The 16,342-nt window shown below is 45.0% G+C and overlaps 1 protein-coding gene and 1 long non-coding RNA gene across 2 annotated transcripts in view; one reads left to right on the forward strand and one right to left on the reverse strand.

The window, feature by feature from the left end:
* The window catches only part of ADAMTS18 (ADAM metallopeptidase with thrombospondin type 1 motif 18), a 159,341-nt gene extending 149,285 nt beyond the window's left edge, over nucleotides 1-10,056 (forward strand). Inside the window, exons 21-23 of the mRNA XM_088830827.1 lie at nucleotides 95-307; nucleotides 4,885-5,032; nucleotides 8,179-10,056. Of these exons, the coding sequence (XP_088686953.1) occupies nucleotides 95-307; nucleotides 4,885-5,032; nucleotides 8,179-8,294 (477 nt within the window). The 3' untranslated portion in view covers nucleotides 8,295-10,056. The remainder of the gene's footprint in view (nucleotides 1-94; nucleotides 308-4,884; nucleotides 5,033-8,178) is intronic.
* LOC148774442 (uncharacterized) overlaps nucleotides 3,850-16,342 on the reverse strand; it is a 58,171-nt gene continuing 45,678 nt past the window's right edge. Inside the window, exon 3 of the long non-coding RNA XR_016035967.1 lies at nucleotides 3,850-4,155. This is a non-coding gene — a long non-coding RNA (uncharacterized LOC148774442). The remainder of the gene's footprint in view (nucleotides 4,156-16,342) is intronic.

The raw sequence follows: 16,342 nt of genomic DNA on the forward strand, positions 1-16,342 counted from the left end.
CTGGTGGGCTGTGGCCTACCTGCCGAGTCCCGTCCCTCTGATAACATGTGGACGGTGGAGCCCGCACCCTGACGCCTCCTTTCTTGGCCCCCAGTGTTCTGTGAGCTGTGGTCTGGGAGTGAGGAAGAGGGAGATGAAATGCAGCGAGAAGGCCTTCCAAGGCAAGCTGATAACTTTCCCTGAGCGAAGGTGCCGCAATATTAAGAAACCAAACCTGGACTTGGAGGAAACCTGCAACCGGGGGGCGTGTCCAGCCCGTCCAGTGTACAGTCTGGCTGCTGGGTGGTATTCGTCACCATGGCAACAGGTGAGCACGCAGAGATTGGGGGTTGTTAAAGTTAAGCAAGATTCCGTTTACAACTGCTGCTGTTAGGGACCTGTCTGAACAACCTGAGTCCCTGGGCAGGTTCCAGCATTGGTGAGCTTCCATTTTCACATCTGCAAAACTGAGATGATAATATTGTGCAGAGTTAGGCTTTTTCTTTTTTTTTTTTTCAGTGAATAATACAAAGCAGTGAGTCCCAAGGTACTGCTAATGTTGCTGCTATTAAAACCACCACTAGAGTCTTCTGTGTTTTAGAAATGCTGCTCAAGAGTCTTGACTCACCGGGTTCTCGTGTTTCTGAGTAATATCAATAATGGCTAGCATTGGTCAAACCATTTCTGTGCCCTGTGTTACATACTGTCCACATGTCTTATCTCCTCCCTTCATCCTGGAGGTGATGTTGTGTGCTTAGTCGCTCAGTCGTGCTCTATGACCCCATGAACTGTAGCCCACCAGGCTCCTCTGTTCAAGGGCTTTTTCAGGCAAGAATACTGGAGTGGGTTTGCCATTTCCTTCTCCAGGGGATCTTTTTGACCTGGGGATGGAACACGCGTCTCTTGTGTCTCACGGACTGCAGGCGGATTCTTGGCAGCTGAGCCACTGGGGAAGTGGCCTTATTTGTGGGTATAATTGTCCTTGTTTTGTGGATGTGGCTGGTGAAGCTCCGAGGCCAAGATCAGCCAAGGACACACGACTTTTAAATTCAGATGTTGCAGGTGTCCTTTTCCTCAGAAGATTGGAAGAAGCTTTAGATGCGTCGGTTTGATGCTTATGAACTGGGATTGGTTTGTGATGCTGAGTCTGAGAGAACCACATGTCCTCAGGAATCCAAAGCTATGGTTTGGTTGGTCCTTGCATTGTTATAGCTAACAGGTGTTACATAGCTCTTCGGAAAAAACAAATGTGGCTTGAGAGGTACTGCCAGCCTCACCATGAAATTGGATTTCTTTTTAAATTTTCTACCATTATTTTACTCATTTAACAGACTTGGAAATTGATTCGTGCAGCATTATTTAGATCAGGTGTAAGCAAATAATTACCAGTGGCAAATCTTCTCCCCCTACTGCTGCCTGTTTTTGTGGATAAACTTTCATTAGACAACAGCCATCCTCATTTGTGTGTGTTGTCCATGGCTGCTTTAGTGCAGAGGTGAGTAATTACAACAAAGGTCATACAGCCCATAAAGCCGAAAATACTTACTGTTGTGAGAAGAGAGTTGCCCACACAGCAGAGTAGGGTTTGCGGCACACTGAAATAATGGCTGTTTACAGAACAGCAGTCGACGACGACGACCAGAACCTGCCCTGGCGGCTCAGACGGTAAAGACTCTGCCCGCCACGCGGGAGACACAAGGCCCCTGGAGGAGGGCGTGGCGCCCACTCCAGTACTCTTGCCTGGAGAATCCCATGGACAGGGGAGCCTGGCAGGCTACAGTCTGTGGGCTTGCAAAGAGTCAGACGTGACTGAGTGACTAACACATTCACCAGAAAAGCGCTTCTACAACTAAAGATATAAGAAGGAACCACGATGAGATGGGTGGGAGAGACAAAGTTGCAGGGCACATTTCAGAGAAAAATCACATGTGCAGAGCTTGTCCCCCAGGAGCAGGGGGTCTGCACGAGGAAGACAAGCCCTCAGAAGGTTTGGGCTTGCAGGCCAGTGGAGCTCATGTTCAGGCGTCCTAGAGCGCTGTGGGAAACAGACACACCGCTCTTACAGGATGTGCTTTGAGCTCTCGGGCAAAGCAACGCTGAGAAAGGTGCCTGGGGCAGACCTACTGCCGATCCTGCAGAGTCTTCTGGAGAAGACGTCAGCTGGAAACACACCCTGGGGCAGAAACAGTGGCATCAGACTCTCTGGGGGACAGTCCTACCGCAAGGACACTGGTGCTGCAAGCACCATTCTGTAATCCCCGCTCCAGCTTGTTAGCCCGGAGTCCCCAGGCCAAGCCCAGCCTCCCAGTGAGCATGCTGTAGCCACAGACCCAGCCTCTCCCACCAGCGGAGGGACCCCAGCCTTCCACAGCAGGACCCAGCCTGCCTACCAGCAGATGGACCCCAGCCTCAGGACAACCACGGCCCCACCAGCAGCCCACAGCAGTTCTGGGGCACCTTGGCTGCCTGCCGCCCAGGGATCCAGCCCCACATAAGCTCCGAGACATGCTGGACCCTGCAGTGGCTGTGTCAGAAAACAGCCCCCTGACCGCCACCTCCAGGGCCAGCCACCCACTCTGGGCTCTGCTGCCAGACCCCAGAACCCTGCCTTGCCTGCCCCAGGGCTGGCACTCACTCCTGGACCTGGCTGTGTGCATCAGGAGGCGACATCTCCTTGACCCTGACCCCACCACAATTAAAGCCATGCACTTAGGGACGATTAATCTCCCACAGAGGAGGCAGAAGTATACAGTGGAGAAAATAGTATCTGCGGTTAGTGGCACTGGGGAAGCCGTACCACAGCACGTAAAGGAAAGAAATGAGTGCATTTTCTCATACCATATAAACTCAAAATGGATTAAAGACTGAACTGTCAGACCAGAAACGATAAAACTCCTAGAAGAAAACATAGAACATCCGTGGACATAAAGTGGAGCAATATTTTCTTTGGATCTGCCTCCTCTGGCAAGAGAAACTAGAGCAAAACTAAATAAAGGGTGTCTAACTAAACTTAAAGACTTGTTCACAGCAAATGGACAAAGTGAAATGACAACCTACTGACTAGGAGAAAATATTTGCAAATGTTTGTGAAAAATAAGGGGATAATATCCAAAACATATAAACAACTCAATGTCAAAAAACAAAACAACCCAATCAAAAGGGAGACGGGCAGAAGAATTGAATAAGCATTTTTTCCAATGAGATGCAGATGGCCAAAAAGTACACAAAAAGATGCTCAGCCTTGCTAATCATCAGAGAAATGCAAATCACAACCACAGGGAAATATCACCTGACACTGCTCAGTATGGTTATCGTCACAAAGAACACAAAGAACAAATGTTGGTGAGGATGTGGAGAAAAGCCAACCTCTGTATACTGTTGGTGAGGGTGTAAACTGGTACTCTGTGCAAAACAGTATGGACGTTCCCCAAAAATCTAAAACTGAAACAACCTTATGACCCAGTGGTTCGACTCCTAGGTGTTATGTATCCAGAGAAAATGAAAGCACTAATTAAAAAAGACACACGCACCCCAACGTTCATAGCAGCATTGTTTACAATAACCAAGATACGGAAGCAGACTAAGTGCCCATCAACAGATGAGTGGATGAAGAACTCAACCATAAGAAAGAATGAAATTTTGTCATTTGCAACAACATCAGTGGACCAGGAGGGTATTACGCCTAGTGAAATTAGTCAGAGAAAATAAAATACTGTTTATCACTTGCGTGGAATAGAAAAAATGTAGCCAACAAACCACGGATTACTGGAGGGGGAGAGGCATTAAGAGGTACAAATTAGTATATATGATTATATATGTGTATATGTATATATATATATATATAATAAGCTACAAAAACAAGGGATTAGCCAATATTTTATAATAACCATAAATGGAATATAATCTGTACAAATTTTGAATCACTATTGTATACCTGAAACTAACATAATATTGTACATCAACGATACCTCAGTTAACAAAATAGTTACTGTCTTGTTCTTCACAGAAATAGCCGTCTTCTGACTGAGACGATTTGGTAACAGGGACGCCGCTGTCTTTGAATTTAGGGCCAAATCCAAACCTCACACTCTTCTTACCGCAGCGTAGTTTTTCCTCTCAGAAGCCACTCTGCATAGTGATGCTTGTCCCACGTGTCCCAAGCTTGTCCTCACCTATCTACAATAAAATAGGAAAAAATAATAAGGATAATGAACTGGTAGTGAACTTTTTTTTACAGCAAAATACATGTAAAGATTAATTTAAAGGGCTATCTTTTCTCTGATAATATTTTCTTATTTGCTCTTTTGTTAGGAAATATCTTTGTGTGTATGCCTGGAAAAAAATTACTGGACAGTCCTTTTTAGTCTTTTTTTTTTTTTTTACTTTCAGTTGGACAGTGAGATAATTGACTTCTCCAAAACACAATTTCCACCACGCTATCTCAGAATTTGGCTGGGCAGGGAGGACATAATTCCTAAGCTGTCTCAGAACGTTATATTTCTTTGGCTGTCCAAGTTCTGAACCATCCCCTCCACTCTTGCATCTGCAGAGGTTGCCTGGAATTCTTTAAATACTATGATGACCTGGCTGGATGTGTCTGTATTCGCTTCTGCATTCCTGTGGCAGCTTCTGTATGCCTGGAACCTCTCTTCTTCCTGAGTTACTTGACTGGGAGACACAGGGTCTTGGGGGAAGCAGATGGCATTTGCTTCAGAGCCTTCTAATCAGATCAAACAGCTCCCAAAACATGTTAGGAGAGTGGATTCATGTGCCCAGCTCTGGACAGTCCCTGATTCATCGACAGGCACCTTGGCAATGTCACGAGGCATGGAGATTTCTTTCTCTGCTGTCGGTGACATCGGGAAGGGCCCGTTCCTGACCGTTTCCTGCCTCCCTCTCCTGCAGTGCACTGTGACCTGTGGCGGAGGGCTGCAGACGCGCTCTGTCCACTGTGTCCAGCAGGGCCGGCCTTCCTCGAGTTGTCTGCTGCGGCAGAAGCCTCCAGTGCTGCGGGCCTGTAACACCAACTTCTGTCCAGCTCCCGCCAAGACAGGTAAAGGACCCTGCCACGCGCAAGTCGGTTTTCCTCCTCTCTGGAGTAATTGTCCAGCACCTGCTGTATTCCGTTCTGCAGCTCCTGCCCAAACTCTAGGGGGTGCCACTCACATGAGTTGACGTGAGGAGCCCTCCTGAGAGGTGTGCAAGGCACACACATCCAGGGCAGCCCCTGATGGTGGTGAGCCCTAGCTGGTGTGCAGGACTGGTGCGAGGGAGGCTCTGGGGAGGGCTTCCCACAAGAGGGCCTTGTCGCAGGCCTCCTGCCTGAGGCAGGTCTCCTCGTATCAGGAGGAGTAAAATAAGAAGGCAGACATGCAGGGCACAAGCCCAGGCGTTTCTTCCTGGCCAAACACGGGGTCTCTCATTTTACTCAGGTGGGGCTTCCTCCCGGTTCTCCCACCCCCAGGGCACAGGAGGATCCCCGGAAGTCACACTGAGGAGGGGGCCTAGAACAGAATGGGGGCTTGTCTCCTGTCTGCAGGAGGCAGGTCCCGCACCCAGTGAGGGGACGATGTCCCACGAGGGGGTGGTGGTGGGAGCCGCTGGATGTATATGGTGAGATCCAGCCAATGATACTTGTCAATTGTTTGCATGTAGGATGTGAAGCTTGCTCTGGGGTTGTCCTTAATAGTGTAAACAAAATACCAGACTCATAACAGAAGCTCAAATAATCAACTATTCAGTTCAGTCACTCAGTCGTGTCTGACTCTTTGCGACCCCATGGACTGTAGCACGCCAGGCCTCCCTATCCATCACCAACTCCCGGAGTCCACTCAAACTCACGGCCATCGAGTCGGTGATGCCATCCAGCCACCTCATCCTCTATTACACTCAATAATCAGCTATTAGTAACCATTATTACAACTATAACCCAATGCCATACTTACTCTGATAGCATCCTATGACACCTCACGTCTGATTCCTGACTTACATCTCACTTCCAGCAGAAGCTAGATATTGAAATTCCACGCTTATCTCAGGAGGGGTAAGTGGCAATAGTGCCGTTAGGCCCATGTTTTGTATCCTCCAGTATTCCCACTGCATCAATAGGATCATCTCTACAATCTAAATAGAAGCTGATCCAGATGTACATTCTAACTGATTAGGGTACATGCTAATAGACTGGGGTATAAGACACTATATTGAAAAATAACTTGAAGATTATATCCATATAGACACATAGGCAAAGTCTTCCTCTCGTGTCACGCTTGTATCTCTGTTGATACATCCTGAACCAGTCTCCTGGTGCCTACCTCCACCCCGCCCCCATCTCAGTAAACACGACCCCGCTCTTCTAGATGCCCAGGTCAAAATCCCGTAGTCATGCTTGATTCTCCTTTTTCTCTCACACTCTTTACCCACCTGTCAGCTAATCCTCTAGACTCCACCTTCAGAATATAACCAGGACTTACTAGTAGGAAAGAAAAGAACAACTCCATCTCATCCTTCTACCCAAGAGGAGACTCAGTGTGGCTTGAACTGGTTGTTTTGGCCATGAGGTGGAGGGAATTTATTTTTTTCAACAAGTACTTCTTAAGCAGCCACTCTGTGGCAGGTGTTGGCAACAGAGCAGTGAAAGTCAGTCAAATGTCTGCTCGAGGCTGCCGCGCTCTGGAGAGGAGGCGGGGCTTAGGTAAACATGTGACGTGATAAATGCCAGTAAATCGGACATAGGGAAGCAAAGCAGGGGGAGGCAGTCCTTCCTGGGGGCCACGGGGCTTGCCGTTCTCATAGGGAGGTCAGAGAAGGCAGAACCGAGCTGGCACCTCTGAGCAGAGGCTTCAGGGAAACGAAAGGATGAGGCAGGGGACCGGATCCCTGGGAGTCACTGTAGAGACCGTACCTCTGACTCCAGGTGAACAGGATCCAGGGGGAGGGTTAGGGGCAGGGATGTGCCAGGGGTGAGCGCCAGTCTCAGAAGGATTACGAGGCTCCCCTGGGGGTGGGAGGAGTGAAGTGTGTGTGTGAAAGGGAGCTTTAGGAGGAAGAACCAAGGCTTAAGGAAGGAGCCGTCAGCAGTTCATAGGAAGATCAGATACAAATTGGGAGCAGCAGAAAAGGAAGAGCCTTGCAAGCCATGTCCGGAGGCTCAGAGGCGAGTCGTGAAGGGTGGATTCAGGAGGGATGTGACTGGGTGCCCGAGGGTGGTGTGCGGTTTGCAGGGACTTGAGGGTGACTTTAAGGCTGCATAGAGGAGGAAATTCCAGCTCTGAATGACAGCATTTACTCCTGTATAGGGCTGGACCCTAAATAGTTCTAAAGTCAAAAAAAATCCTTGCAAATCCAGTCAAAGGACTGAGCCCTAACTCCTAAAACACACATTTATGCTTACAGAAAGAAAATTGCGTGTACAACTCCGTGTGAGTTCTATAACTCCTAAGGGCCTTTGGGGTAAAAGCCTCTGATGCCCCGTGTTCTGCTTCCAGTAGATAACCACACCTGTTATCCTGCACAAGGAAGGAAGTCTAAAATGACTGGTGCTGACTTCAGTTCATGTTTTCACAAACTGGCCATGAGATTTGGTTTAAACCTGCGCAGAATATCGCAGCTGGGCCTTCAACCTAGGTGTAGAGCCCCCACTATATCAGGTTCGTTGCTCCCCAAAGTAACGAGCCTAGAGTAGTGGCAGCAACCCTGGGGTGTTTGTTAGCAATAAAAAAAAAATCTGAGTCCTCACCCCAGACCTTGTGAAACAGAACCGGGGGTTTAACAACATCCTCGGGGAGGTCGTTTTTAGGGGACATGCCTTGGAGGCACAACAGAAGTTTCCAGCTTATTTAGGAGGATCAGACGTTAAGCTCAGGCTGGAGATGACTTTTTTCTTTTTTTTAAACATCCACTTGCAATCCAGTAACCCTCACCTGTTTACATTTTGTTAGTGGCTACAGTGCCTTAGGAGCCCCGGGGGCTACAGTCCATGGGCTCGCAGAGTCAGACCCTGCTCAGCGAGTAACACTTCCACTTTCACGGTGCCTCTGGGTGCCTTCATCCTGCTTTTTCCCCCACAAAGTCCTCATGTCTCGTGTAAGAACCCCGCGGGGCCATAGGCAAGTCGACCCCAAGTCTCTGTCTGTAGGCCCTCACCGTAAGGAAAAGGCTAAGAACCTGTCCTAATGTGCTGAACGTTTCTTCTCACCTTAGAGGATCCATCCTGTGTAGACTTTTTTGGCTGGTGTCATCTTGTTCCTCAGCACGGCGTCTGCAACCACAAATTCTACGGCAAGCAGTGCTGCAAGTCATGTACCAGGAAGAGCTGATCTCAACACCCTCCCCTCCTGGCAGGGCCAGGGTCTTACCTCGCAACCTCTGGAGAGACCTGCCCCCTTTCCATCGAAAGCTGAACACTGCAAACCCGGTGTAAGCCGACCGCTGTGTTGGAGGGGCTGCTTGAGAACAGCCTTCTTATTCATTTCCCTAATGCATACGGTACTCGGAAGCACTTGAAAATGGGAAGCGATGACAAATTGGACTCACGAAAGCATAGAACAAAAACAGACCGGCTTTGCTTTGCGCTGTTACAGGAAGGAGGTGATGGCTTACCATGAGAGAGAACAGGTTTGAATTTTGACCTAGTGAGATGCTTGTGAACTCTGGGGACAGACCCCACCCCAGGGAACCTCAGAGGGTGGGTTTTGGAAATGTTCTTTCAGACTTCAAGTCACAGACTGAGACTTGGAGTAATCCGATGTGGATGGGACACGCTGCCTAACTGTTGCTCAGAGTTTGACCGGAACTGTGGACACCCTGGACCAGGAGTTGTACAAACGCCGAATGGTGCTCACGATGGTGCTTGCTGCTGGACTAGCAAGCTTCATGTCCTGTTTCTCTGGTGTGCGTGTGTGTGTGTGTGTGTGTGTGTGTGGTGGTGTTTCTTATTTCGTTTAAAGTATATTCTGCTTATATAGAGAGTCTCCAAGACTAAAATTCACAACTTGAAAAGTATTCTGAGGAATATTCTGAAAACAGGGCAACGTGGACAACTTAAGATCTCCACTTAATTGGAATTCACACTCTGGAAAAAAAGAAAAAGAAAAAAACTAACCACAAAACCTTGTTGCCCTACACCTGTCAACCTCATCATTTTTGGTGCTAGCCAAACAAGTACTCGAGAGCCTCAGGTCTGCTCTTTGGGAATCAGCATGTGCATTTCTGGCAGAAACCTAAGAGGGGACAAAGAGCAAAATAGTCCTGTTTGGAAGGACGGGAAAAAGTCATTCATGATGCTCCCCGTGCATTATCAAAGGTGCTTGGAAAATTAGAAGCCACTTGTGGGTGGCTAGCAACTGACATGTTTAAATTTGCCCTAGGATTTGGTTAACAAGGGAAAAGTCACAGTGGCAATTGAGAAATCCATCCATCTTCTCGCTATGTGAATATTAATCATAATATTCTAAGAACTTTAACGAACGAGAGTGCTTCATAATCTTTCAGATGATATTTTCAGTCTTCAGAAGCCAGCTGTTGGTAGGCACTAATGAGCTTAAAATTGTCCTCCATAGGAAACACCACACCATTTTGCCAAAACTAAAGTAACTGACAAGACGGTGTCCTTCTGTAATGTTTTGAGATGTGGTTATAAAGGGCATATTTATATAATTCTACTCTGTTTCTCAACGTCTTTGATGAATGAAACCCTATTTTACTGCTTTTAAAAGTCTCAGTTCAAACGGATTTGCCCGCTCAGCATAACCAACCAGACAGTGGTTTGTTAAATTTAGAGCCTCCTTTATTCCATTCTAATTAAAATCATACATTCTCAAATCTCAGAGAAATAATGATTAGAATATTCTGTCTCCTGGACTTGGCCTAGAATAGTGGCCATTTTATCGTAAAAATAAACATAGGGCTCCATATCACTACCCTCTTGCCCTCTGAAAAAAACGTCAACTTGTTTCTTTATATAATTATCATTTTATTATTTTATGGAAAATTAATTTATTAATAGCCTATTCTTATGTGTTCTCACTTGCTTCTTTGAGGAAGTGAATTAATTCTGAGGAAAAGTGTTGAATAAATAAACATGGGTTATAGAGAAAAGTCAAAATATATGTGTAATATTTAATTATTTTATAAGTTTTATAATAAAGTGTTCTGTTTCTTTGCCTTTGAAACTTGTTCTTGAATAAGTTAGCAAGAAGCTGGTCATTACCAAGGTGATCTAGGTGTATAAATGTTGATTAAGAATCTCAATAATTTCTCAAAAAGCTGAGGAAAGGTCTGAGGGAAGACTTTAATCATTTTTCTTGTTTGTGCTTGAGGAAATTAGAAACCGTTAAACACTGGGATGAAACACATGGCATTTACCATCTCATGGAAAGACTAAATTATTTTTTTCTACTCTTACTAGTCATGTAATCATTTATTTATGGAAATCATCCAAGTTAGATAAACCATAAACGTAGTGGGTTTTCTATCTTTTCTCCCCCTACTTGAAAATCTTTTTGCAGAAAGAAAGGGGGACGGAAAAGAGCAAAGAAAGGGAAAAAACCTAATAAATTAAAAAGTAAGTTATTCAAGTTTTCTAAATTTCAAATCTTCAGATCAGAGGGAAATAAAAAACTCTCTCGGCAAAGTAAGTCCAAATGACCTGAATTAACTATTTTTTCCTGCATATCTGAGATTTTATATATATATAATGCATGCATATTTTAAAAATATATTTAAGAGGATTTTAAAGTGAATGATCGCTATTTTGCAAACATAAAAATTATTGTTAATAATGAAAAGTAGAATAGATGGCAAAAAAGGTACCTTCCTACTTTCTTCCTTTTGGTCATATTATTAATAAAAGCAGCCATGTTATCTCATTTAATCCCCACATCAGGAGTGGAAGGAGTCAGGAACAACCACAGGATGGTGTCCTTTATATTTTTTATTTTTATTTTTTTTAATTTTAATTGGAGGTTAATTACTTTACAATATTGTATTGGTTTTGCCATACATTGACATGAATCTGCCCTGGGTGTACATGTGTTCCCCATCTTGAACCCCCCTCTCACCTCCCTCCCCATCCCATCCCTCTGGGTCATCCGAGTGCACCAGCCCCGAGCATCCTGTATCATGCATCGAACCTGGACTGGCGATTCGTTAAAGACAGAGAAGGCCATCTGAGCCTTAGAATATTATTATGACCCCACATGAAGACACACATGAAGAGGGTGTGACAAAAAATGATCCAGCAATTCTGGGCAGAAGAATTCTGGGCAGAGTGGGGATGACCCGAGGTGGGGAGTTGAGGATGGAAGCAATACGCCCCCTCTAGCCTGCCTTCTCAATAAAGGACACACAAAGATGATCGCTGTTCTTCTCTAATAACCATTTCTCTGTGGGGCGGTAGTGTTTCCTGGGCACAGGACCTGAGAATGGAAGCCTGCAACGCGAAGTCTGTTAGGATGGAGAGAGAGAGGAACGGTGGTCTGGGTGTGGATTCTGTATGTCAGCCGTGGGAAGGCTGATCTCACAGCAGTGTGTATCACGCAGGAGACAGTTTATAGAATTAACAGCACAGAACCCATGAATGCTAAATGCGATGAAGGAGAGGCCACTTACTTATGTCCCACATGGGTTTATTTTAGAACCTGTAAAAATCTGTATGCAGATTCCATGTTTCATCTGCCTCACCTTACCTTTCCTGAAGTAAGATCTTAAGTCCTCAGTGGTCACCACTGATGCTGAGGCTCGGAACATCTGAAGTGACGTCATCAGTACAACCTGGGTGGCTGTACCTTCCCCCTCCAGAAGGGACCAAGAATAAATTGATTCTTGAACTACTGTCATCCATTTACTATAATCCTGAATTTCCCTGGAAACCCAAAACACCTCTACTAAATTATTTTTTTAATTTAACTCTATCTACTTAACTTAAAATGATGTGAATTAAAGAAAATACAGTTTAAAAAGTAAACTTTTTATAATTCCTGTAAATGGAAAATCTATATTATTTCCCATAAATAGAAGGCAAATAAAAGCCCACTTAATAGCATTCACATTTAATTTTAATTAAAAATAAAATATAGTCACTATAACTGCTTCACAGAATTCATAGCTAAGAAACATTTCTCAGTAAGTGAACTGCAACTAATTCCTCCGGAATATTCGGTTTAGCATCACTAAGCTTAAGATAAAATTCTGTGTCAAAAAGATTATTTTGGCCTTGAATACCAATTCATATTTGTACATAGAAAAGACAAATTATACCCATTTGATTGTACCTATGTGATAGACATTTAGAATTGTTCAACAAGTTTTTATGCCCAGAGAGACCATCAGTAGCAATATCCAGAATGCATTTTTCTAAATGTATCCAGTTATTAGTTTCTGCAAAGCAACAGTAAAGGCCTTCAGTTCAGTTCAGTCGCTCAGTCGTGTCCGACTCTTTGCGACCCCATGAATCACAGCACGCCAGGCCTCCCTGTCCATCACCAACTCCTGGAGTTCACTCAAACTCATGTCCATCGAGTCGGTGATGCCATCCAGCCATCTCATTCTCTGTCGTCTCCGTCCCCTCCTGCCCCCAATCCCGTGATTCTGGTGCCCAAAAAAATACCGTGCACAAAACCAGCATCCTCTTTGAACATTATGATGAGATACTTGCAAAGTATTTCTGTTTTCCTAATCTCTGTTTCATAAGGGACAGTTGAGTTCATAATTAGTAATTTATGCAATTGTTGATTGGTGGAACAAATGAATGATGTTCAAGAATTGTTCCCAGCACGCTAACTGGGATGAGAAAGAGGCATCAAGGTCTAGGAAAAGGAAATCCTGTAGTTCATTTCTCCCCAGCAGCCCGGTTTATTTCCAGTTCTCTTTTCTTCTGTCAGCTTGGCCTCCCGATTTAGGCTCCCTCTGCCCCAAACAGGTTAGGACATCAGCTGACATTACCAAGTGTTAGCACTGCAGCGCCCATACCCCGGGTCGGAAAGCACTCCTCTAAACACCTGGTACTCCGACTCCTCCATCCTCTCGGCTAGCAGACTTGCTAAACGTGGTATGCAGAACAAAGAGTGGCCCTTTCTCTGTTACTGATCAGAGCCCTGGGGGAGATGGCCTTTGAAGATGAACCGGGGCCAGGAGCTGTTCCGGTGGAGACAAGGCCCAGACACGTTTCTCTGTCTGACCCCTCCTATCCTTTCATGTGGCTGGAGCAGAGGAAGGATGGAGCAGCCCAACCCCCAGCGCTTGGCAGAAGGTCTAGGAAGCCTCCCATTCTTGCAGACTTCCATTTCATATACCACAGGGCCTAGTGTCTCCTACTTCTTGGAAAGAGGGTCCACTCTCCCCTGCCTCACTTCCTTTGAAAGTCAAGTTGTGTCTAGAAGTGAGTCTCAGGACAAGAATTTCTAAATAATTAGCTATGTTACCGTCAATTAAGGATGTGTTTTACACAGAAACTTCCCAGGCCTCTTTCCAGAAATTTAAGTAACCTGGGGTAAGACCTGGAAATTTACATTTTTAAAGGCATTCAAGTTTCTTCAAGGAAGAGCTAGTTTAAGTCTTGGCAAATAAAGAGGTGCCCTGGGTCCATCTGCCCCGTGCAGGCAAAGGAGGCCCCTGGCACCACACCCTCCACTGCAACTCTGCAGTGTGTGGCCCACAATCAGCTGAGAATGAAGGGCTCTGGTGTATTCTCAGAGTGTATGTTTCAACTGGGAAACTCTTGTGTTGGTAAATGCTGGGTCAAGAAAAGATACCTTGGGGGACTTCCCTGATGATGCAGTAGCTAAGACTCTGCACTCCCAATCCAGGGGCCACGGGTTCGATCCCTGGTCAGGGAACTAGATCTGACATGAGTGTTGTGTGTGTGTGTGTGTCACTCAGTCGTGTCCAACTCTGCGACCTCATGGATTGTAGCCCACCAGTCTCCTCTGTTCATGGAATTCTCCAGGCCAGAATACTGGAGTGGGTAGCTGTTCCCTTCTGCAGGGGATCTTCCCAACCCAGGATTGATCCCAGGTCTTCTGCACTGCAGGCAGAATCTTTACCATCTGAGCCACCAGGGAAGCCCACAACTCAGAGTTAGCATGCCACAAGTAAGAGTTCATATGACTCGACTAAGACCCAGCACAGAGAAAGAGAAAAAGGAAGAAAGAAAGAAAAGGATTTACAGGAAGGGACAAGGTCCTCACTCACCTCTTCTCTCTTCCCGTTCCCGAGCATGTCAGTAGGCTACAGAGGGGTTCAGAGGGCAATGGAACAAGAGGATTGAGGGAAATCGGCCATTTCTATCAGCCAAGCACCCATTATGCAAGAGCTAGGGTACTGTCGTTTATTTTCTCAAAAATGGGTGGGAGGGTGCCTGAAAGAGAGAAGCCATTGAATCCCCAATGGAAAGTGTCTTTTGGCAATCACTCCCAGGGCTGCTTCTTGTGTGTGAGTGAAGAAATGCACAGTGCGTGGAGACAGTGGCACTCCTGAGAGCCAGAGTCAAGGCAGAAGAAAGCCTTCCCTCCTATTTCCTGCCCGGTCATTAGGTACCAGAAGGTAAATCAATCATTTTTATGAATTAGGCCAACTGTCACTTCCTGATAGTTTGCCAGAAATCCACTGGCTGACTCAACTGAGTGAAAATAGGAGAAGCTTCAGCTTTGTCCAACAGAAGACAAAAGAAACATTTTTTGTAATATAGGGAAGACCTGCCAGAAGATGCTTTGGGGCTATGCTAGAGAATAAGCAGGTTAATTCCATGGTTTGTGCTGTTCTGCGCCTCTGATTTCTCTGGTTGAATGACTAATTTTATTAAGGGTTTTTAAAATTAGTTCCAGATATTTAAAATGAATGTCTGTTTATATATCGGCATTTTTTAAAGCAGGTAAAGAATAATTGTATTGAGTAAATACCTTTGTTATGCCCACATGATGCAGAGCTTTTATTACAAGCAGAGAAGTCTGGTGAGGAGGTAAACTTTCGACACTGTCGTGGGAGTTAGCATTTGTGGTCACACTGTCTCTAACATACAATCATATGGACCCTCTTATATAGTTTGCTCTGCCTAAACTAACATTATTTCCTGCATCTTTGTTATCTAAAATATATTCATTCTTCAACAAGCATTTATTGAACATTTACTGTATTTCAAGGTCTGAGCATGGGAACAGATCCTGTTCTTTACCCAAAGGCACTGATTCTTAAAAAACATGAGACGTTCATTCATGAAACAATCGGGCGATAGTCCAAAGTCAGAGTCCTAAGATTTTTTAAAAAACTTCTTCACATTTACATTCACCCCACTCAACCTTTGAAAATGCTTGTTTTCCCTGTATTGTTGCCAGTATCACATAATGCAAATCAGGATCATGTGAATGTGGCGGGGGGGGATCCTTCTAAAATAATAAAATCCCCCAATTATAATTAAGCAGAGTACTCTGCTTTCAAATAAATGTATAAAAGTTATGACCTGGAAGAGAAGGTAGTTATCATTTCATTCTCTCTCCCTCACAAATGTAGAGACTGAGGCCCAAATAGTTCAGGGCCTTTCCTAAAATTACCCAGTGAGTTAGTGGCAAGTCCAAGTGTAAAGTCAGATATTATATTTGATTTTTCACTTGATAAGCAAATGCTTTTATCGAAAATTGCTCTGGAAACATCAGAGAATTTTAATGAGTGCTCTGCTGTGATAAGTCGCTTCAGCTGTGTCTGAATCTCTGTGACCCCATGGACTGTAGCCCACCAGGCTCCTCTGTCCAGGGGATTCTCCAGGCAAAAATAATGGAGTGGGTTGCCAGGCCCTCCTCCAGGGGATCTTCCCCACTTGGGGATGGAACCCGCGTCGCTTATGTTGCTTGCATTGGCAGGTGGGTTCTTTACCATTTGCGCCACCTGGGAAGAAGTAATTCTAATGAGTAGTGTTTCAAATAGAAACCTAACAAGAAGCACTGCCAAGTTCATATGATATTAACTTAAGTTCCCCTTCCTCACAAGAAATACTCTGGGGCCATAAGAAGCATAAAAATGCTGTCATACTTTCTCTACACAGGGCAAAGCTAACCTCATGAAAGATCCAGTTCTTCAAAATATCTGACCCCTTTCCTTCCCAAAGGCTGCTATCTTCAGGGACTTTGCTTTGAGCCATAAATTAGGAAGGGTGATGAAGGTGACAAAACTTTGTATTATAAATACACTAAAATATATAGGACACTTTAAATGGGTGGATTTTATGGTATATAGATTATACCTCTTCGTTGAGATATAAAAATCTGAATAATGATATTCTTGAATTGAGGACTGTCTTTGGTTACACTTATGATCACCTAGGAATTTTGCGATGTAGCACTAACTGTTCCTATACTGTTCACACCCCCATTTACCT

The sequence above is a fragment of the Moschus berezovskii genome, chromosome 22, assembly GCF_049115385.1.
Source record: "Moschus berezovskii isolate FMDL1 chromosome 22, NW_MosBer_1.0, whole genome shotgun sequence".
NCBI lineage: Eukaryota > Metazoa > Chordata > Mammalia > Artiodactyla > Moschidae > Moschus > Moschus berezovskii.